Source organism: Festucalex cinctus, chromosome 14, assembly GCF_051991245.1.
Source record: "Festucalex cinctus isolate MCC-2025b chromosome 14, RoL_Fcin_1.0, whole genome shotgun sequence".
Lineage (NCBI taxonomy): Eukaryota > Metazoa > Chordata > Actinopteri > Syngnathiformes > Syngnathidae > Festucalex > Festucalex cinctus.
The window spans coordinates 6,059,218-6,080,104 of NC_135424.1; the positions used below are offsets into that span (position 1 = coordinate 6,059,218).

At 41.3% G+C, this 20,887-nt stretch overlaps 3 protein-coding genes across 5 annotated transcripts; all 3 read right to left on the bottom strand.

The window, feature by feature from the left end:
• Positions 1–344: 344 nt before the first annotated feature.
• On the bottom strand, positions 345–9,731 carry LOC144001550 (polyunsaturated fatty acid 5-lipoxygenase-like). Its single transcript, XM_077495970.1, has 15 exons — positions 9,641–9,731; positions 6,447–6,624; positions 5,320–5,518; positions 4,526–4,607; positions 4,334–4,456; positions 4,087–4,193; positions 3,837–4,009; positions 3,464–3,610; positions 3,189–3,392; positions 3,035–3,121; positions 2,039–2,217; positions 1,831–1,952; positions 1,656–1,756; positions 727–897; positions 345–651 (listed from the first exon to the last, which is right to left on the bottom strand). Exons 2-15 carry the CDS (start codon positions 6,597–6,599, stop codon positions 472–474), a joined length of 2,028 nt encoding a protein of 675 aa, XP_077352096.1. The 5' UTR covers positions 6,600–6,624; positions 9,641–9,731; the 3' UTR covers positions 345–471.
• On the bottom strand, positions 8,030–15,020 carry LOC144001551 (polyunsaturated fatty acid 5-lipoxygenase-like). Its single transcript, XM_077495971.1, has 14 exons — positions 14,188–15,020; positions 13,862–14,060; positions 13,703–13,784; positions 13,518–13,640; positions 13,273–13,379; positions 13,033–13,205; positions 11,862–12,008; positions 11,589–11,792; positions 11,431–11,517; positions 10,333–10,511; positions 9,897–10,018; positions 9,641–9,741; positions 8,505–8,675; positions 8,030–8,295 (listed from the first exon to the last, which is right to left on the bottom strand). Exons 1-14 carry the CDS (start codon positions 14,335–14,337, stop codon positions 8,116–8,118), a joined length of 2,025 nt encoding a protein of 674 aa, XP_077352097.1. The 5' UTR covers positions 14,338–15,020; the 3' UTR covers positions 8,030–8,115.
• Positions 14,188–20,887, bottom strand: slc25a16 (solute carrier family 25 member 16). Of its 3 annotated transcripts, XR_013278508.1 has the most exons (12): positions 20,599–20,887; positions 20,312–20,445; positions 19,497–19,589; positions 19,274–19,407; positions 19,102–19,165; positions 18,886–19,007; positions 18,719–18,785; positions 18,336–18,498; positions 18,193–18,261; positions 17,815–18,011; positions 14,951–15,040; positions 14,188–14,321 (listed from the first exon to the last, which is right to left on the bottom strand). XR_013278508.1 is itself a non-coding variant. In XM_077495974.1 (11 exons), the coding sequence occupies exons 2-10, from the start codon at positions 20,409–20,411 to the stop codon at positions 17,855–17,857; spliced, it is 969 nt and encodes a 322-aa protein (XP_077352100.1). In that variant the 5' UTR covers positions 20,412–20,445; positions 20,599–20,887; the 3' UTR covers positions 14,200–14,321; positions 17,815–17,854. The 3 variants fall into 3 exon arrangements, 2 of the variants coding, with proteins under 2 accessions (XP_077352100.1, XP_077352099.1); XM_077495974.1 differs by lacking the exon at positions 14,951–15,040 and having other exon boundaries at positions 14,200–14,321; XM_077495973.1 differs by lacking the exons at positions 14,188–14,321; positions 14,951–15,040 and having other exon boundaries at positions 16,488–18,011.

Here is a 20,887-nt window from a genome sequence, read left to right on the forward strand (position 1 = left end):
CACTGACTTGTCAAACAAATGATGTTTGTCCCCTTATTTGATTACATTAAATGTTATTTATATGCAGGTAATTTTCATATACTGTGGTGATGTGTAAAAAAAAATAAAAAAATAAAAAAGCATTAGTTAAAAATAAAACAAACTAATAACACTAGGATGAGTCTTTATGGTTTTCGGGATCTGTGGGACCCCCGTTCACGTACTAAAAACCGGTGTTCCAGACCCGAACACCATACAAGGGTTAAAATTGTTTACAAGCCGACAGTTAACTTGACGGGAAATGATTTTGAGAGTTCTATAAGTAAGGCAGTAGATGTGCGATTTGAGTCCTGATCTGATGCTAACGAGCCTGCACAGTAGCAGATGATAAGATGTTCAACTGTAAACACCAAAAATGTATTTTATTTTTATTTTTTTTACATGATTATTTTTAGAAAATAACTTGAACATTAATTATGCTCCACTGTGTGTTTAAACTGCGACACTGTTGGGAATCCTATCGGGGGACATGTTGTAATAGGGCATTTCCCAACTCTGGTTCCTGGTCTTGATAGCGCCGCTGATCTCGGCCAGATTCTTCCTGAACGTCTCCATGGATTCTCTCACCGGCTTCTCCAGGAAGTGCTCGTCCGGATACATTCCCAAGTAGAGCTGGTAAACAGAAAGGAGCGCGCGCATGTGGAGGCAAGTTTCTCGGGCGCTGACGTGCCAAAAGAGGACATGTACCTCGTTCTTCTGGTACTGGCTGAGGGCCCAGACGGCCCCCAGGTGCCAGCTGGAGCGCCCTCGGTCCGGGAGGGTGTCCATGATCAGGGTTGTGTTTGCCAAACCCTTTCGATCGGGCGGGGGCTTCCGCATGGTGGACGGAGCGTTGGGGATCCACGAATACCAGTCGAACTTCGGAAAGTGAAGAGAAAAAAGTTTACACTCGGCTTCTCTGGCCTGAAATGTATTTTTACATGAGCGTAACATTGCAATGAGTGAAAATAGTGGCAATTTTTACGTAATCATAAAAGTATTATTCTAATGGCGGTTCCACCATGTCAAAACAGTCGCCAACGTCATATCGGCCGAATTTAGCGTGTTCAGAATAATGATGGTCGCGTGAATTTTGCTGATATAATGTGACTTTTTCATGAAACAGTAACAGCTGTTCAGTAGGTATGTGCAGGAAGTAAAGGAAATGTCTGGCTAACATTAACAGGATGTTATTCTGTATTAATCCTTTTATAGGCTTATTGCCTCATGTGTCTGTAAGTATGACATGTTTTGGCATGTGAGAAAGGCATCTCTGGCTTTTATCACTTCAGGGCAAATGAAATAATGGAGTAGAGGAAATGTTAGCAGTTTCTCAGTTGGCTTTGGGCAGTAGGCGGAGAACACACTTAACTGGTTGCCAGCCAATCGCAGGGCACACAGAGACGAACAACCATCCACACTCACAAGCAGGCACGGGGAGAACATGCAAACTCCACCCAGGAAGGCCGGAGCCTGGACTCAAACCCGAGTCCTCAGAACTGGGAGGCAGACGTGCCAACCACTTAAGCACCGTGCGGCCCTACTATTCTTTTTACATTGTGGAAAATGTGTAGGTAAGAGCTGCACTTTTTTTTCATTTAATAATAAAACCTAAAAATCACTCATCTGTAGCATACTTGTCCAAAGTTGACGGCGGCATGCTGAGCTGACGCGGTGAACACGATGACGGTCAAGTATTCGACGAGATCCTCGCGGGATTGAAGCGACCTGGGGAACTCTGCACAGAAAGAGAGCGTTTTGCCAAAGAAGCTCTTGTATACGACATATCAGATGTTTGTCACAGATGCCCACCACAGTGTCGGAAGTCTTTCATGCCGTAGTCGCGCACATCTCTAACAAAGGTCTGGATTTCTTCGTCTCCCTGCACCTTCTCATCGCTGCTGTAGTAAATGCCGATCACATCCGACACAAAGCTACAAAAAGAAGATCCAAGTCAAATGTGGAGAACCAAATAAACTCAGCAAGCACATTTTTTTTTGTTCCTCAAAACGGTCTTCACCTCTTGGTGGCCTCCCACACTTTGTAGCCGTCGTCTCTGTAGAAGTAGTTGGGCAGCTCCTGCTTGCTGTCCATTCCACGAGCTTTGATCATATCGGGGAAGCAGAGAGACCTGAAGGTGAGGGTCTTCATGGTCTTCTGAATCAGTTGCACATGACCACCTCCACCTGTGGCATTTGCCTTGACATAGGGGATGGAGGAAAAAAACAAAAAAGATGGACTGCTCAAGTCTTCAATCTTATTTTCCAGAACTTCAACCCTTATCTGTGTTCGATCTTTTCCCTGCTCGTACATGACAGGCTGTCATCTCTCCCTGAGTCTTCAAAGGTTGAGACTGAGCCTGAACATGTCCTTGAGTATTCAGAAACGTTCTCGTCCTTCAGAGTCAAAGAATTCCGCAGAAGCTTAACTCATTCACCGCGAGCCCAGTAAAAATGGATCTTTGACGTCTATCGCCGTCATTGGCAGTGAATGAGTTAAATGTCTCTGGATATGTTCAGAGTCCTCAAAGCCTTCAAAGTCTGAGCTCTTACTTTCCGAGTCTTGGTATGTCCTCACATTTTTAGTCTTGGTCTAGAAGTGGGAAGAAGAGGTTTGGTCACTTCCAGTCAGGTCTGTAAGTATACTTTGGGATTATCTTTCAGCCTGTCACTTGGTCTGTTGACCTTAAGTGTCTGAATTCCACCCTACAGAGACAAAGTCTTCAGTCCTTAAATCCCCGTTGCTGCTTCAGGAAGTCACAAGATGTGGTCTATCCCCAAATCTTCAGATTCTCCGCCTGCTCTGGAGTCTTCAAAACCTCAGAGGCCAAGCCCGTACCCCAGTTCCCAGACTATAAGGATGCCAGAACTTGTAACAAGAAGAACTCGTAGTAACCAAGTTCTTGAGAATTATTTTCAGGACTTCTGGGCCACCACAAGCCTTGGAACTAACCTTTGGAACTCATTAAAACAACACCCAAGTTGGTTTAAGTTTGACTGTTCACTCCAAAACTCACCTTATCAAAGAGACCACGTTTACAGATGAGCTGTTCTCTGGCCTTGGTGTTAATAGCGATGGTGAAACGGACGTGTGGAATGAGGAGCTGTGAAGAAGCAGATCAAATTCAAGTTTTCAGACCTTCATTCAAAATCATGAGGTCAACTTTTCACCTTAAAGACGGGGTGGACTGCGGAGAGTTGCCGGAACATAGCGACGGCAAACATCTCCGAGATCAGATGAGTCCTGAGCAGGTGAGTGACCGTCTGGTGGTGCTGGAAGTCGGACGAGCGCACCCACATCTTTGCCAGGAGCCAGTCGTATTCACCGTCTGTGGGCAGGAAGATTGGGTTGTCCTCGCCTGGGGTCTGACCTAACTGCAAGGCGGCAATACACAAACGATTTTAAAAACGAGGCTAAGACTTGCTCATACCTGATACCAGCGTACCTGTATGGCTATCGGCAGGATCTCGTCGTGTGCGTTCTTGTACAGAAGACAGATGGGAGCTGCCATGTATTGCGGGGTCATCAGGTCTGTGTCGTTTGCTTTGATGCCATCCAACATTTCGTAGTCCACCATGTAGACGTTACCTGCCTGGAGCAATGATTGAAGCAGGAAATTTATTGGTCGATTGGTGGATCATGCGCCTGTTACAAATGTTGGCGTTCAGATCGTTACTGGAGAACTGAAAGTAAGGCGATGAAAGCCATGATGGGATTTTTAAGAAGAAATATGTAGAAGATGAACAGAAAAGGGGCAAAGAAGTGAACCTTGGGGGACACCTTGGCAGTGGGGGATGTGCAAGGCACCTCAAGTCTACCTTTACTTCCTGTTCAAGAGTCAACTCTCTCTCCAGGCTGACAGCAACCATCTCATTGGTGACGGGAAACTTGTCGGGAAGTTTAGTGATCTTTTGGATGAGGACAGGATTGCAGCCGTTCAGGAACTGGTAGCCGAACATGAAATCTTCTTTCCAGTGTTGCATCACATACTCTAGAGTGAAAGTAAGGAACGTGAAATTTCGGTCAAAGAAGCTGAAATAATCAACTAAATATACATCCGAGGCTGACCTGAGCTTGTATTTTTGATCCTCAAAAAGATCTTCTTAAAATGGGCAACGTCGGCCCAGGACGACTGGAACATGTGCATGAAGTGGTTCATGAACAGGTTCTGAATTCTGCAAAGTCGTGTTTATTAGCAACTTGTCCAAAACTTTGTGATACCGTGACCCAATTGTGCTCAAATAACAGTTGCTCAACAAGATGGGTTATTAGAGGGCATTCGAGTTCCAGTCTATTCGAAGCAATATATACGTACGCGTTCCTGTAATTCACTACGAAATCCACTTTTTTCTCACTATCAAACTGGACGTCTCGGGGCAAATCCTGGTGTCTTTTGGCATCGATGTTCATAGGAAAGCCGGGCTGCCACTCCGTCCATCTAAGGTACAAAACGTTCGTTAGAGAGCACGGCGCTCAGTAACAGACCTCACGGTCAGATGAAGCACACCTGTAGGCTTTCCGCCTCATTTCCAGCTCGTTTTGTCTGTGCTGCGTGAACTGGCTCGATTTATCATCCTGAGGCAGGTGCGCTAAATAAAACAAACCAGAGAATCACCAGACTCTAAAAACAGTTGGGTCAAAAACTATCCCAAATTGGGTCAAAAATGGACCGACACAATTTTTCATTTATTTAACCCAAAAAGTTGGGTGAAATGAATAACCAACAAAACAACCCCAAAGTTGGTGATAAGAAATGGGTTATTAATTTAATACAAAGTTGGGTCAAGTTGGTTGTTTGTGGGTCATTCATTTCACCCAACTTTTTGGGTTAATTGAATAACCCAATTGAATTGCATCAAAAATAATTAACACCAACTTTTCGAGCTATTTAACCCAAAAGGTTGGGTCAAATTAAATGAATAACGCAGAAAGCAACCCTTTTGCTTGTGGGCTATTTATTTAACTCACATTTGGGATTAAAGGCTGCGTCTTCCATTTTCACCCAGGAAAATGCACTATATAAATACAGGATGTATACCCATGAACTCCTTCTCAATCTACACTTCTGGGCTTCTGTTAATGTGTGGTGGTGATTTTTTCCTAAACCCCCACTCCCCCAGCCTGTATTTTGCCATTTTGTGTTTGTTTTGTCAACAGCGGGACGTTTCTGTGGACAGACAGTTGTTTACCCCGCAAGTCTTTAATTGAGTAACCCAAAAAAAAAAAACCAAGTCAGTCCCTTTTTTACAATTTGGGTTATTTTATTATTATTATTATTTTTACCTAACTCACTGACCCTACCTCGCCCATCACGCAGGACAACTTCCTTGTCATCCACCAGCCAGCGGTAGCACGGGAACTCCACGCTGTCTCCGCCAGGAGTCCTCACCGAGACGAACCTGCAGTACCAAGCGTCCTGCGTCAAGTATTTCTTCTTCTCCAGCTTGACCAACACTATTTCACCAAGTTTGTCCTGCACCTCCACCGGGTAAGAATCCACCTGTGAGCAAGGAAGTGCATCATCAGTTCTACCTTTTATAGCGGTAACAGTAGCGTGTTAGTAGTAAGTGAATCTCAACAACTTTAAATTTGAAACATGTATAACCATAAAACGTAATATTTTGACAACAAAACACAGCATGTCTAAAAAATGGTTTGCTCAACACCATATATATATATATATATATATATATATATATATATATATATATATATATATAGCATCTGGAGATGCCACAATGGCCGACAGGAATAGGACCATATTTGGATTCCACAATGGCGGTCCGCTGGGCCACTGATTTGTATGTAATACTGGATAGCTGACAGCTCTGTGGCTTCAACGGCTTGCGCCGGCGTGAACGGTTTATCGGCTATCCAGTATTATATGCAGCTCAGTATATTGAGCTGTGTCACAATGGCGGATTGGCATCTCTCTGGCACCGTTCCAAAAATGGATCGGTCCACGGAAGTGATTGCTAATGATGGAGTGCAATACCTTAATTCAATTTAATTTCCAGAGCACTTAAATAAATAATAATAATTAAAAACAAAAAAAAAAACCCATCGAAAATAAGGAAGTGAACTGATTCATCCAGGTGAGTCTGGCCATCGGCATCATGGTTATATTGAGGTCATGCACACCTAAAGAATTACTGTACAATCTTGATTGTCATGGCAAATCTACATTCACACGTTAAGTGGTACAAAGTTCTTGTGAGTTATCAGAAATGAAGCAAAGGTGGGGTGGCGTCAGTTTGTTTGCATGCCTCCTTCAGGCAGTCATCATTTGGAACGTAACATGACACTTTTTTTTATAGACAGCGGCAGATGTTTCCTTGCGGTGGACTTGGTGTATGCCCCTTTTAAAAGATCACTTGCAATACGAACACAATGTTCAAAGATGACTCGTGCACGAAAATGTCACTTACCGAGCCCCTCTCAAAGTCATCGTGCTGAGGTTTGTCCAGCCGAGTCCTCTGACTACACCCCTCAGTGCCCACCAGCGTTATGCCGATGTAGTTATCCGTCCCCGACCTGCCTTGAGTTCCCGTGGCCACGCTTACCACGTACGTATACGGCATCGCTGTCACGGCAGATGGAAAAGCTCTGAAATAAGAAGTGAGCAGAAGAAGGGTTTGCACTGCATTTATAGTCTCCTCCCAAAGTCCCTCCTTAAATCCTCCAGTGAGCACTGGGAGAAACTTCATACAGTCAAGCCTCCATAGGGCCCTAAGCAAAATTTGATTTTGGGGCCCCCTATCACCATCAAAAATAGTGATTATTGGTCATTCCTACCTTAAACTTGTTTCATGTTTTACTCTTTCATTATCAATGTAAAGCTATCTGTGAGAGTTGTTGTTAGACTGCAACTCACAATTTATTAAGGCCGTCAAATTAGACAGTTGGTTTGCAAATTTGCAGCCAAATCTTTGAAGTACTGCAATATTTGGAAAATTCAGCAAATCCCCCCCACTGGCCACACAGAGCCACAAAGAGTCGTCTGTCATGTTTTAATCTGAAATGAGCAAATTCAGCAACACGATGAGCCTGGGACTGATTTACACCGATACAGTCCTAAATGGGACACTGAATGTATAGGCCAACCGTACGTACTAACATAATAAAATAAACCAATCATTTATTGTAAATACAATGTATTGTTATTGTTTTGAATAAAATGCAACAAGTGTACAAAAAAAAGTATTTAAAAAAAAATGCATGAAGAAATGTGAAACACATAGGTATACTTAAATATTGACGTTAATGAACAGAAATACCTGAAACAAGAAAATAATGTCGTATAAATATAATAGTTGAATAAAAAAAGTCACTCTGTCAGTATAATAGGCCTACAGAAATACAGTGATTTCACACCCATCATTCTTAATGTATGCCAGCTTTTATAGATTGATAGAAAGCTTACAATGTTTAGATATTTGTGATTATTAACGGTTAATGTATTGATGTACCTGGATAACAACTCAACTAGTGAAGTCATATTCACACCCTTAAAGTAGTTACTCCAGTCATCCACAGGAGGGCAGTATTGCATCGTATCTCAGTTGCTTCTCCGTTTTCCTCTAAACTTTCACCACGACTTTGATCGACCACCCACACCGATTTTTTTTTTTTTTTACTATATTTCCTTGGCGGCATTAATGATGCGCGTCTTATAACAGCACGCTTATTGTTGTATCACATTACTGAACAATTACAAACGAGCCAAAACCCAGATACAGTATACTAATCTGAAACGTCACCCTACCAGTGAGTGCGCCATCTTCTGGGAGCATGTGGTACAACACTGAAGATACTAATTTCTATGTGGACTTTTTTTCCCCACAACTTTTGAACACAATGGCCTAGAGCAGTGTTTCTCAACCCTGGTCCTCGAGGCACACTATCCAGCCTGTTTTCCATGTCGCCATATTTCAAAGCAGGTGAGGATCATTAAAACGATGTAGACTAAGGCTTTTTATTTTTTTTCCCCTGTAAATGAAATACAAAGATGTTTAAAGATATAATGGTCTTTTTATTGTCTGCATTTCTGAAAAGAAGCAAATGTTTCTTTGGACACAATATGAACAAGCACATTCTTCAAACAGCGACACTGTTGGGTATCTTATCGGGGGACATGTTGTAGTAGGGCAGTTTCTTTCCCTGGTTTCTCGTCTTGATGACGCTGCTGATCTCCGCCAGGCTATTCCGGAATTTCTCCATGGCCACCTTCACTGGCTTCTCGATGAAGTGCTCGTCGGGGTACATTCCCAAGTACAGCTGCAAGACAGCAAAGAAAGACGTGGAGAAAAGTTTACAGCAACACATTTTTTCCTCTTCTGCTGCAAAACGTATATGATAATGGATGAATTTCTGTACATACTTGTACTTGCTGTGTAAGTTGCTTAGCTGTGTAGGAATATGAAATTAATCTTATCCAGGTCTCCTAGATATTATTGACTGTACATCATTTCAACTCTAACACCCACCTCATTATCCTGGTACTGGCTGAGGGCCCAGACGGCCCCCAGGTGCCAGCTGGAGCGCCCTCGGTCCGGGAGGCTGTCGATGATCAGGGTGACGTCGGCCAAACCTTTCTTCTTAGGCGGAGGCCTCCGCATGGTGGACGGAGCGTTGGGAATCCACGAACACCAGTCGTACTTTATGCAGTCACAAAATGTTGACAGTTTGTTCATCTGAGCACACACTTGGAAACGATACCAACTAGTCAAGTCAAGTCAAGTTTATTTTTTAGCCCTTAATCACACAAAAGTCTCAAAGGGCTTCTAACTAAAACACACACACGTATATATATATATATATATATATATATATATATATATACATACATATATATATATATATCCATCCATCCATTTTCTTGACCGCTTATTCCTCACAAGGGTCGCGGGGGCTGCTGGCGCCTATCTCAGCTGGCTCTGGGCAGTAGACGGGGGACACCCTGGACTGGTTGCCAACCAATCACAGGGCACACAGAGACGAACAACCATCCACACTCACACGCACACCTAGGGACAATTCGGAGCGCCCAATTAACCTGCCATGCATGTCTTTGGAATGTGGGAGGAGACCGGAGTACCCGGAGAAGACCCACGCGGGCACGGGGAGAACATGCAAACTCCACCCAGGAAGGTCCGAGCCTGGACTCGAACCGGAGACCTCAGAACTGGGAAGCGGACGTGCTAACCACTCGACTACCGTGCCGCCCATATATATATATATATATATATATATATATATATATATATATATATATATATATATATATATATATATATATATAATATAAATAATAATAATAGGTATTATTGATGTTAACATTATTGAGTCGTACAGTTTTGACTTTTATTTAAAATGTTATAAATGATTACATTAATTTTCACAGAAAATAGTAATTATAATAATGCAACAATTTACTTGGAAAACAAAAGAAAAAGCCCAAAAATGAAGTAGTTTGACCTTGGACTTGAAGCATTTTGACTGTGCATGCACAAATTGCGAATGTTATAAAAAAGACTTCTAAAAAAAACTGGCGGAACTCAACACAATGTTAACAGGTGCGCAATAGAGGTCATGAAGAGAAATGTGCGGATATTGTACATACTTGTCCGAAGTTGACGGCTGCGTGTTGAGCCGACGCGGTGAACACGATGACGGTCAAGTACTCGATCAGCTCCTCGCGAGATTTCAGCGCCTTGGGGAACTCTGCAAACGATTGCCAAACACGCGTGACGATGCAAAGCTTATGAAACGCGCTGAGACGCTGTGACCAAACACAGGAAGGCTCGTTTCCTAACATCTGAGCTTGTTTGTTCACGCCGTGCGCGTTTGATTTTGAGATTAGATTTGGGTTTACCTACCGCACGATTCGAAGTCCTGCATGCCGAAGGTGCACACGTCTTTAACAAAGGCTTGGATTTCCTCATCTCCCTGCACTTTCTCGTTGCTGCTGTAGTAAATAGTGACCACGTCGGATACAAAGCTGCAAAGAAAAACAAAAACAAAAAAAGACAAGTATAAAGACCATATGCAGTGGATATAAAAAATCTACACACCCCTGTTCAAACCCCAGGTTTTTGCGATATAAAATAAACGAGACCTTTCGAAACTTTTCCCACCATTAATGTGACTTCTAGCCTGTACAAGGAAATCCTTAAAGACTAAGATTGCATAAGTGTACACACCCAGTTACATTCCGCTCTAATGTATTGCCTTTCTTCTTTATTATTGGTTTCTAAAACAGCCACATGATACTGGTGCTATATCGGTTAAATCTCCACCCTATACAGTCCTCACCTCTTGGTGGCCTCCCACACCTTGTAGCCATCGTCTCGGTAAAAGTAGGTGGGCAGCTCCTGCTTGCTGTCCACGCCACGAGATTTGATCACGTCGGGGAAGCAGAGAGACCTGAAAGTCAGGACTTTGGTGGCCTTCCGAACAAGCTGCATGTGACCGCCTCCGCCTGTGGCGTTCGCCTTGACGACCGGTGGAAACACACAAAATTGTCCTTTGACATCATTAAAAGCAGCGGTTCTCTTCTTGACTACACAGAGGAGAAGCCTCATGTCAAACTTCCTACAGACTAGCAGATATTTTAATAAAAATACTGTATATTTTATTCAATATATTTTTTTAAATAAAATAAAGGCAAATTCGGCCACAAGAAATATTTTTTACACTCATGAAAGAGCACAAGAATGTGTTTTATGAAGTTCTCTGTGGCATTCTTGTCACATTGAAAATTTGCTTCTGTGTGGGGCCAGGGAGGCTGTGCACAGTTATGTCACCACCTGGCTCCGTTTGATAGATGAAATAGGAGTATTACTAGTATGGTACGTCGGTAATTACGTTGGATTGGTGAAACAAGAGTCACATGATAGTACCTGAAGCTGAAATGTCTGACAAATACATTGCATAAGCAATAACAGACATATACAAATGAAAGTACTGAGTAGAATATACCTCAATGGAATGAAGTAAAAGTATTGTTTAAAAAATAAAATAAAAAATAGTAAAAATGTATGCTGCATTAGTTACGCTAACACAATGGTAAAGTCATACATTACAGTCAAACACTTGTATGTCATTTAAAAAAATAAAAAAAATAAAATAAAAAAAACACAGAGCATGCATTCTTTTGCCACCAAATAGTACCACCACACTGGTTACTATTAACTGTGGTAGACAACAGTGCAGGGCGGTGCCTCGGCCTGTTGCATCAGTTCAAGTTTCTTGAGGAAAATCGGGTTTCGTTTCTTTTGTCAAAGATAAAATAATCGTCCTTTGTATCAAGTCTATACCCGAGTGAGTTCTCTGCATTTTCCTCCCACAATCCCAAATTATGCTAACCCTAAACAAGATCACTGAAGATGCTCCACACTACACCACACTTACCTTGTCAAAGATACCACACTCACAGATGAGCTGCTCTCTGGCCTTGGTGTTAATGGCGATAGTGAAACGGACGTGTGGAATGAGGAGCTGTGGAGGAGCACGTTGGTAACACCTTGCAACTTTTACTGGTCGATTCATTGAGTTGACGAGGGTCTGACCTTATAGACGGGGTGGACTGCGGGGAGGTGCCGGAACATGGCGACGGCAAACATCTCAGAGATCAGATGAGTCCTGAGCAGGTGAGTGACCGTCTGGTGGTGCTGGAAATCGGCCGAACGCACCCAGATCTTTGCCAGGAGCCAGTCGTGCTGACTGTCTGTGGGCAGGAAGATGGGATTGTCCTCGCCTGGAGTCTGACCTAACTGCAAGGTGACGATAAAAAACATTTTAAAAGGAGGCTAAGACTTTGTTCATATCCAGTACCAGCGTACCTGTATGGCTATCGGCAGGATCTTGTTGTGTGTGTTCTTGTACAGAAGACAGATGGGAGCTGCCAAGTACTGCAGGGTGCAAGGATCCGTACAATTTGGTCTGATGCCATCTAACACTTCGTAGTCCACCATGTAGACGTTACCTGCCTGGAAGCGCAACATTTAAAAGTGGAGTCACTTAAGGTGAAAAGGAAAGGGGCAAAGAATTGAACCTTGTGGGACGCCATAACAGTGGCGAATGTGCAATCCATCAAGTTCTTTGTTCTGGTTCAAATTAAGTCATCCATGTCGAGACAATTTGCAAATAGAGCTGTCAAAATTAATCTATTGTAATGATTGTGTAATCATTTGGAGCTATTTTTTATTTAAAATTGCCCATATCCTTTGATTTTAGCATATCAACAGTAATTGTTCACTGATTTCTGTATTTCTTGATGAAAGAAAACTGATTATCATCTGATTATCATTCAAAATAAGACATTTACAACCATCTGTTTTTCCTTTGGAAAACAATCACCGAACTGGTAACGTAGTGCAACATCAATTCCCCTCCGCTATATTTTTATTTATTTATTATTTTTTAATCACTATACAAATGACTTTCAATAATCCATTTGCCTGAATCAAAAGTCTCCGAATGTAATCAACTCGACAACCTGCTATTTGGACTGATGAACTGAGTGAACTATCAATAATCCATCTGCTTGAATCAATTGTCTCCGAATGCAATCAACTGGATTTCTAACTTCATGGACTTTATAATCTGAGTGAAATTTTATCATTTCTGCTGACTCTATATTTTTATTTGATTTTATGCGTCCTAGTTTAGTATGGGGGCGGGAATCTATAAGCTTTATGCTTCTTCCTGCCAGCCCTTTTTCTTTTCGGTTATTGTTTGTCAAAATTGTATGATGTAATGTTTGATTGTCAACAATGTTGTCCGAAAGGAAAAATGAACAAATAAATCAAATCAAATCAAATCAAATCAAATACAAAGCATGAAATAACCACCAATCACTGGTTCATAAAAAGTAATCAAATAAAAAAATGCTTTTGCTTTAATGCAAAATTAAAATGAATCCGATTAATCGATTAAATAATTGATAGATTAACCGATTCTAAGAATATTCAATAGTCACAGCACTATTTGCAATGACTACGGTAAGGCGACCTTCACTTCCTCTTCCAGAGTCAACTCTCTCTCCAGGCTGACAGCAACCATCTCATTGGTGACGGGAAACTTGTCGGGAAGCTTGGCGAGCTTTTGGATGACGACAGGATTGCAACCGTTCAGGAACTGGTAGCCGAACATGAAATCTTCTTTCCAGTGTTGCATCACATATTCTGAATGTGTAAAAAAAAAAAAAAAAATTGTCAAAGAGCCAAATAAGAACTCAAATCTGAGGCTGACCTGAGATTGTGTTTTTTATTCTCAAAAAGATCCTCTCAAAATCAGCAAAGTCGCTCCAGGATGTCTGGAACATGTGCATGAAGTTGTTGACGAACAGGTTCTCGATTCTGAAAATGTATTTTTATTATAAATTTATGGTACATGGTAACACACTGCAGGAGGTGATGGTAATGGTAAAGCTGTCTCTCTTTTTTAGGTAAGAAACACAATTTGTTGACAAAAAGGCAGATAAAGATAATACAAACGCTTTGCTGTAGTTGAGTACGAAGTCCACTCCCTTCTCACTGTCAAACTGGATGTCCCGGGGCAAATCCTGGTGCCTGTTTGCGTCAATGCTCATAGGAAAGCCGGGCTGCCACTCCGTCCATCTACAAGGTTCAAGATTTCGGTTAAATATTGAGCACAGCGCTACGTAATAGATAAAACTTACCTGTAGGTCTTCTGCCTCGTTTCCAGCTCGTTTTTTCTGTGCTGCTTGACCACGCTCGTCTTATCATCCTGAGGCAGGCGAGCTAACCAAATCACAGAGATGCCATGTGACGGAATAAAACGAGCGTCCGTAACCTCTCTGGCGTGCGTGCGACTTTACCTCGCCCATCCCGCAGCACCACTTCCCTGTCGTCCACCAGCCAGCGGTAGCACGGGAACTCCACGTTGTCTCCGGCTGGAGTCTTTACAGAGATGTAGCTGCAGTACCAGTCGTCTTGCACCCAGTACTTCCTCTTCTCCAGCTTCACCAACACGAGCTCACCCAGGTCTTCGTCCACCCTCACCAGGTAGGAATCCACCTTGTGAGAGATAAGTTGACTTTAGACTTCAGTCAAAAGATTAATGATTGACATTGTTGTCATCATAGCTTGGATGAAGTGAAGTTAACGGTGCCATGTATTTGTCTCGGGCGTAGGTCTCACTTACCGCGCCTCTCTCAAAATCATTGTACAGCGGCTTGTCTAGCAGCGTCCTCTCGCTGCATCGCTCCTTGCCCACCAGCGTGATGTAGATGTAGTCATCCGTCCCCGCAAACCACTGGCTCCCCGTGGCGATGGTCACTGTGTACGATGGCATTGATGGAAAGACTCCGAAAAACACTTAAGCGATCCAAACTGTCGCCCATTAACTTCAGCCTAAATAGTCACACTTTTGTTAGGTCCCTAAAAGGCACTTCTCACTTTTTCGGATGTCCTCACTTCTCTTACACAAATGCCACAAGAATGTGCAACGCTGTAATGTAGAGTGGGCGCCGCGCTACGGGAACAAACAGAGACACTCCCTACCTCATTCAACCTGGGGACACGCTTTTCCCTTTACAAACCAAAACAGGAAAATGGGTGTGTTTTAATTGAAGCTTCATACGAGATGTCAAATTTACTAGTCAAATCTGTATGTGACACCGGACAATGCCTGGTAGTATGCTCCATGCAAATATCACAGTAGAGTGTTCCCCCTTTTGCATTACGGGCTTGACCATCACTAACTATTCCCAATATACAGTGAGACCTTGTTTTGACAAGGGGAATATGTCTCATATGCACCAAAATTCATTGAATGTCCAAAATATAGAGACTATGTAAAAATATATTTTTTACAAACTTCCAGATACTTTAAACACATTTCATTTAATTAAAAAAAAAAAAACACCAACTTATGAAATCACACTTTTTAAAGTAATCCTTAGTACCTGCTCTCACTCTCTTGCTCACCCAGCTCCTAAGAAGAGCCTAAAGCGTGCTTGATTCTGTTGTCACTCCAGCTGAAGTTTACTGTAAAACTGACACATAAAACAAGAGAATTAAATATTGTATACTTAAACACTAAAATGTTGTAATTTTGCGCGAGAGGCTGCTAGCGTAATGCGAACATATAATGCAAAACGTCATAGATAAGGTAATAACTCGCAACACTTTTTGCAGTACGTGGTACTACATTGAAGGTAAGCAACTCTAAATTTGGACTTCCTGTATTCTGGGGGGGAAAAAATGCTTTAAAACATCCGTGATATAGCACAGCTGTGAACCATGAACTGTGATACACCTGACAAGTTCTCCCATAGAAAGGCTTCAAGCAAAAAGACAAGACAGTTTTGTATGGATTTAACAGGGTGACATTTAATGTCCTGATTTAAAAAATACATACAATAAAATTCCTAACAGACAAAAATAATATAACATGAATGTCCAAAGGCGTTTTTTGTTAGTTCAGTCAGTTCTGAAAAAAATTCAGTCACTTCTCTGAACATGACTTTATCAAGTAGCGCAGCACATTGTACAAAAAGTTGTATCATATAATATACATAATATTTACAAACCACCAAAAGTTTCTATTGCTGACATTTTGTGTTTCTGTTGTTGGAGTTCATTTTTGGAATGATGCAAATATAAATTTGAAAAATTATGATTCACTTTTATTTTTCAAAACACTTGTTTACAAAGCTGTTTTTGAAGATCGTAAATATTAATTACTTGGATCTTGTTTTGTTTCGGGGGGGTTTCTCGCTGACATTTGAAAGCTGGTAGTTTAATTATATACAGTATGTTTGCACACACAAAATAAAATAGGCTAGGCTGAAATAATCTTCAAGATCTGACATCACTCAGTATGTGACTGTTAAAAGTGTTACTGTATGGGGACTGACTAAAAAATATACTATTACTACTACTACTACTACGACATTTAACGTTAGCTAGGGACTTGAGTAAATTGGTATGTTTTCGAAAGGAGAACAGAAGCAAAGGAATTTTTCTTGGACATTCATTTCACTTCTATTTGAGTGGCTAATAGTTTGAGTTAACAGTACAGGTAATTAATTGTTTTATTTATTTTCTATTATTTACAATAAATCAATTAACTGGTCAAGTGTGCCATGTGAAATAACAAAATTCATCATTTTTGTATGAAAATAATTATGACAAATACATTTTTGTTTATCTATGCCAGCGATGTACAGTAGTACAGTGGAAGGCAGAATATTTGCTTGCAAATGTTTAACCACTAGATGGCAGAAGGTATATAACTAGCTTGTGGATTCACATTTTGTGAAATTTTTGTTTGGTGGTATTCTGTGACATATTCTAATGTAAAATTAAATATGTGCCTAGGCTTAATAATAAACAAAACGGCAAAACCAAGTTTGATGATCATTTCTCAGATTTACTTTGGGGGGGAAAAAAAATGGTGTGCCGTCCTAACTTGCTTCAGATTAAGTAAAGAGAATAATATGACACGTATTGTTTTATTTGCATGACTTTCTTCAGCTATAACTGTAAACCACATCATTTCTGTAAGCGAAGTCGCCACCCAGTGGCAACATGTGGCTAAATCAATAAATAACAGAAGAAAAAGGTAAACAGTTAAAGTGCAATTTTCCTTCCTACCAGACCATCAGCCGATCCAAATATGTCGGATCTACATTCATCACAGATCCAAATATGGACATCAACAAGAAAAATCATATCAATATACTGTGATCATGGAATTGCAAGCGATTATGATTATGAGCATACGTTAAACATCTGTGTGGATGATAATAACAATCATGATACTGTTCTAGTCAAAGTTTGGCAAAAGACAATGACAAATCATTTATAAACTGGCCAGTTTTTTTTTTTAAGCTGATTGTTTTGTTTTGTTTTTTTCTTAAAAAAAAGAAATCTGCATACTGTTTGTAGACAAGACAAGGCAAACATGCCACTCGCACCACATACACTTTTATGAAAACCTGAATCCTAAATAATACAAACAATTAATCAGCTTTCAAAATATCAAACTCATGACAAAAATACAAAGAAATGTATGGATTCCATGTTGCTCGAATGGTAGAAAATATAGCTGATCATTTGCTCATTTTACACTTGTTCCCAGCTGCCTGTTGTATACACGGATACTCAGTAATGATAGTACAGCGGTACACCGACTTTTTCTGAATACATGCCATCAATTGGACGTTTTTGTCTTGAGCTGTAAGCAAAAATGTTAGTTCCGAACACTATAATGTGTTAACAATTCAAGCTGTTTATTGCCACTCACTTTTGAAGTTTCATTCAACCTCAACCAAACCACACATCCTATGCCTATGTCAGCTAGCAAAATGGTAATAAATGCAAAAGGCAATTAACGGGCTCATGAAACTAGCATCGATGTTGTAGCCGTTATAAACATTTAAGCAAATAATAATTGAAATCCCACGGGCAAAATAATACTTTGCAGGGATATTAAAAACAACAAATATTAACAAATATTACTGCAGCTTACAGAGTCACTGGGTTGTGACTAAACTGTTTAAATCTTTACATTCTACTTAATTGTTTTAGATATGCATTTTTTCATAAAGAACAATAACGTAGAGCACAATTTTTTTCTTATTAAAAAATACATTAAAAACATTATGCTGGAGTGGTCACCGAACAAATTAAATTCCTAAGTCAGGCCACCATTGTAGTACAAGAATGTAGGGAAAAGGCAGAAAGACATCTGGCTCTCCTTCCCCACAACACTGCATTCAATAACGGATTCACTGTGGTGGAGTCTGAGGAGTTTAAGACCTACCGAGTAAGCGTCCGCACGAGTCAGTTGAGCGATGCGGCCTCTAGTTGAGGTGGAGGAGCTGCTTCATGAATTCGTAGGTGGTGAAGGCCACAGCCTGAGAGGGCACGCAGCGGATATAGTTGAGCGAGAGGCCTCGGTACAGGCCGTTCTTGACGCCGTACTCCTTGTAGACGTACGACAGGGTCTTGCTCAGGGAGCTGTTTGGGGGCACGACAGATGATGTTCAAAACATTTGTAGTTGCGAATGACCTTGAGATAAGCTGCGGTTGGAGTGAAGTGGAAAAAAAAAAACGAGTCGCTGATGTACTTTGCGGTATTTCATTATACTTTTGTTCAGTGGTTTCTACTAAAGTGTCCAGTGACGCTGGTGGGACTTACACACACTTGTGCGAATCAGGAAGCACGGATCCTAGCTGCATCCTTCGCCGGGCGACGTCCAAAGGATAGCTATTGGGGGGTACAAAGAAAAAAGATTTAGCTGCAAACAGGCCTCACGTCAGGTGTTGTCCACGCTCACTTACGAAATCGTCTGAGCAATGGCACCGGCAACACCTCCACACAGCAGGTTGACTTTGGTTTTTAGAACCAGGACGTCGGGGTTGTCTGAGGACGGCCGTCCCAGCGTCTCTGGGAAATGTTTTAAACCGAGGCTTTTCAGGGTCCCGAAGGTGAAGAAGGAGAAACCTGCAGCATCAAAACACACCATCAAGGTGGAGGAGATTGGAATGCTGTTCCGCAACTAAATTCTTTTTTCTTACATTCAGGTTATTTTGCTTTTGCGTGCACAGTCTTCAACCAATTCAAACATTCCAACATATAAATTCACTTTTTGTATTTTTTAAGATTTAAACTTGTAAGTCAAGGCAGCACTGTATTCACAGAAACATATTAAAACAGCAATCACCTGCATATGGGGCCATTCCAATGAGGGTTGGGGTGAGTCCCCGGTAGAAGCCCAAGAATCCTCCTTCCTGTGCCAAAATACACACACAAAAAAAAAATGTGTGACCAGGAAATGAGAATACACTCACATTTCTGTATTATGCACGTGTTTCTACACCAGCATCTCACATTCAGATAGATTGAGTGGAAGGCATTGGCGATTCCGGTGTAGCGGTGCTCCCCAGTCACCTGAAAGGCCAGTCTGGCTCGAACCATGTCAAGTGGATAGGTGCATATCACCGCCGTCATACCTGACATCAGAGGTAAGGTATTTATTAGGGGGAGGATTTTATACGTCCAAAAAAATAAATAAAAAAGAATAGTCATATTACTTTTCTAACCTACCTGCCATAGATCCGGCCATGAGGCGGTGAATATGTCCGGAGATCCCAAGTTGTTTATTAAGCAACTGTTGAATAAATGAACATGTATGTAGTGGCATAACTTGTCAAGTGCATAACATTTTCCTCATGTTGTCCTTTGAAACATTTACTCCACAATAAAGGAAGAACTGTACCTTTTTATAATTGTCAAAGGCCATGAACTGGATTGCGCCATAAGGAAATATCCTCACCATCATTGCCCCATTGCCCTTATACAAACCACGGAAGCCTTCTTTTTTTGGCACGGCTTTCAGAGTGGAAAACACTCCTGCACAGAAAGAGGCACAATCAAGTTGTTGATGCTAGAACTCTTGGGTGATGTAATTTGAATTAAGTTCTTATTTGAAGACATTTTACCCAGATGTTTGTAGTGGGGATTCTGGGCCTGAAGCAGAATCTTTACTCGGTCTAGAGGAGCGATTGTAGTCTTGGCACAGCATCCTGCAACACCTATGGCAGAGAACCATTTGTTTTTAACCAAACAAATGTATAGTCTGTATTATCCTGCCCCAAGATCGCATACAAGCAGCACAATGTTCATTCAATTGAAACCAAAAAAATGTTGTTGTTTTTTACTTTCCATTTCATTGTCAATCAGTACTTAATGTTTAGACATACTACAATATTACAGAAGCTACACCAATATAGAAGTGTAATTCAGCTGTTTGGATTTTAGTTCTGCCTCAACAAATGAAAATAATGTGAAATGTGCTGTCTTTCTGCTGTTTTTTTTTTTCCTTCACACTCTGAGCGAGCGAACTGCCATTTTGTATAGTCTTGTGACTTATTTCAGCCTTGTACTGAATTGACATTACATCACGTGGAAACCCTTTTCAAGGTTGGCCTTAACTGAAGATTAATCTAAAGGTCTGAAGGGCACACACTGGACTGCTCGCCAGCCAATCGTGAGGCGCATATGTTATCTTACTTACAAAACATTTCAGACATACAGTACAAACATTTGCAAGTCAGTAAAAATGGTTGGTTGAGGCATGAGAGAACAAAGGACACAACAACAGTTATAATCTCATGATGACAGTGACAACCACAATACTGGTCCACAGCTCTTTGTTTTTTTTTAAATCAGGAAACATCGAGCAAAGCAGGAAGCACATTTTATCGTGGTGCCCCAACATGACAAAGCTCAATAACAATAAAGTGTCTGGTCCTACCTCCAGCTACAAAGGAGCGGAGCCAGTAGTGGTCTTTTTTGGCTGGAGTGCTGCTTAAGGCTGGAGGTGTGGCGACGGTAGCAGCAGCCTCCGATGTCATCCTGGAAGATCACAAATCCGCCGCATGCATATAGCTGCCAAGCAAAAATGGACATGTTATCACTATGAATGTATTGGTCATTAGCACATTGGCCACCATTCTTTAGCGTCAATTATTCCATAAACGATAATTATTTTATGGTTGAGCAAAATTAACTAATAATATAAAGCTACTGTACTGTACTTACGACGTTACATGCTTGACATACACCATTACAGCAACGTGGAAGGTCGACGGAACAAATTTCCTTCAGTAAATGATTTCTCTGTCGTCTTCTTCCTCGACACGATGCTCGCTCACATGAGATGCTAGCGCACCAAAAATCAGTGTCGCCAAACATTCATGATTTGACTCCAAATCCTGTCAAATTATAAGTTATTGCAAGCGACGTTTCCGAGATTCACGTAATACTGAACATGGAGAGGAGTGCCCTTCGCTCTTGGCTTACAAGCGCACGCTAGTGACGTACAATGACG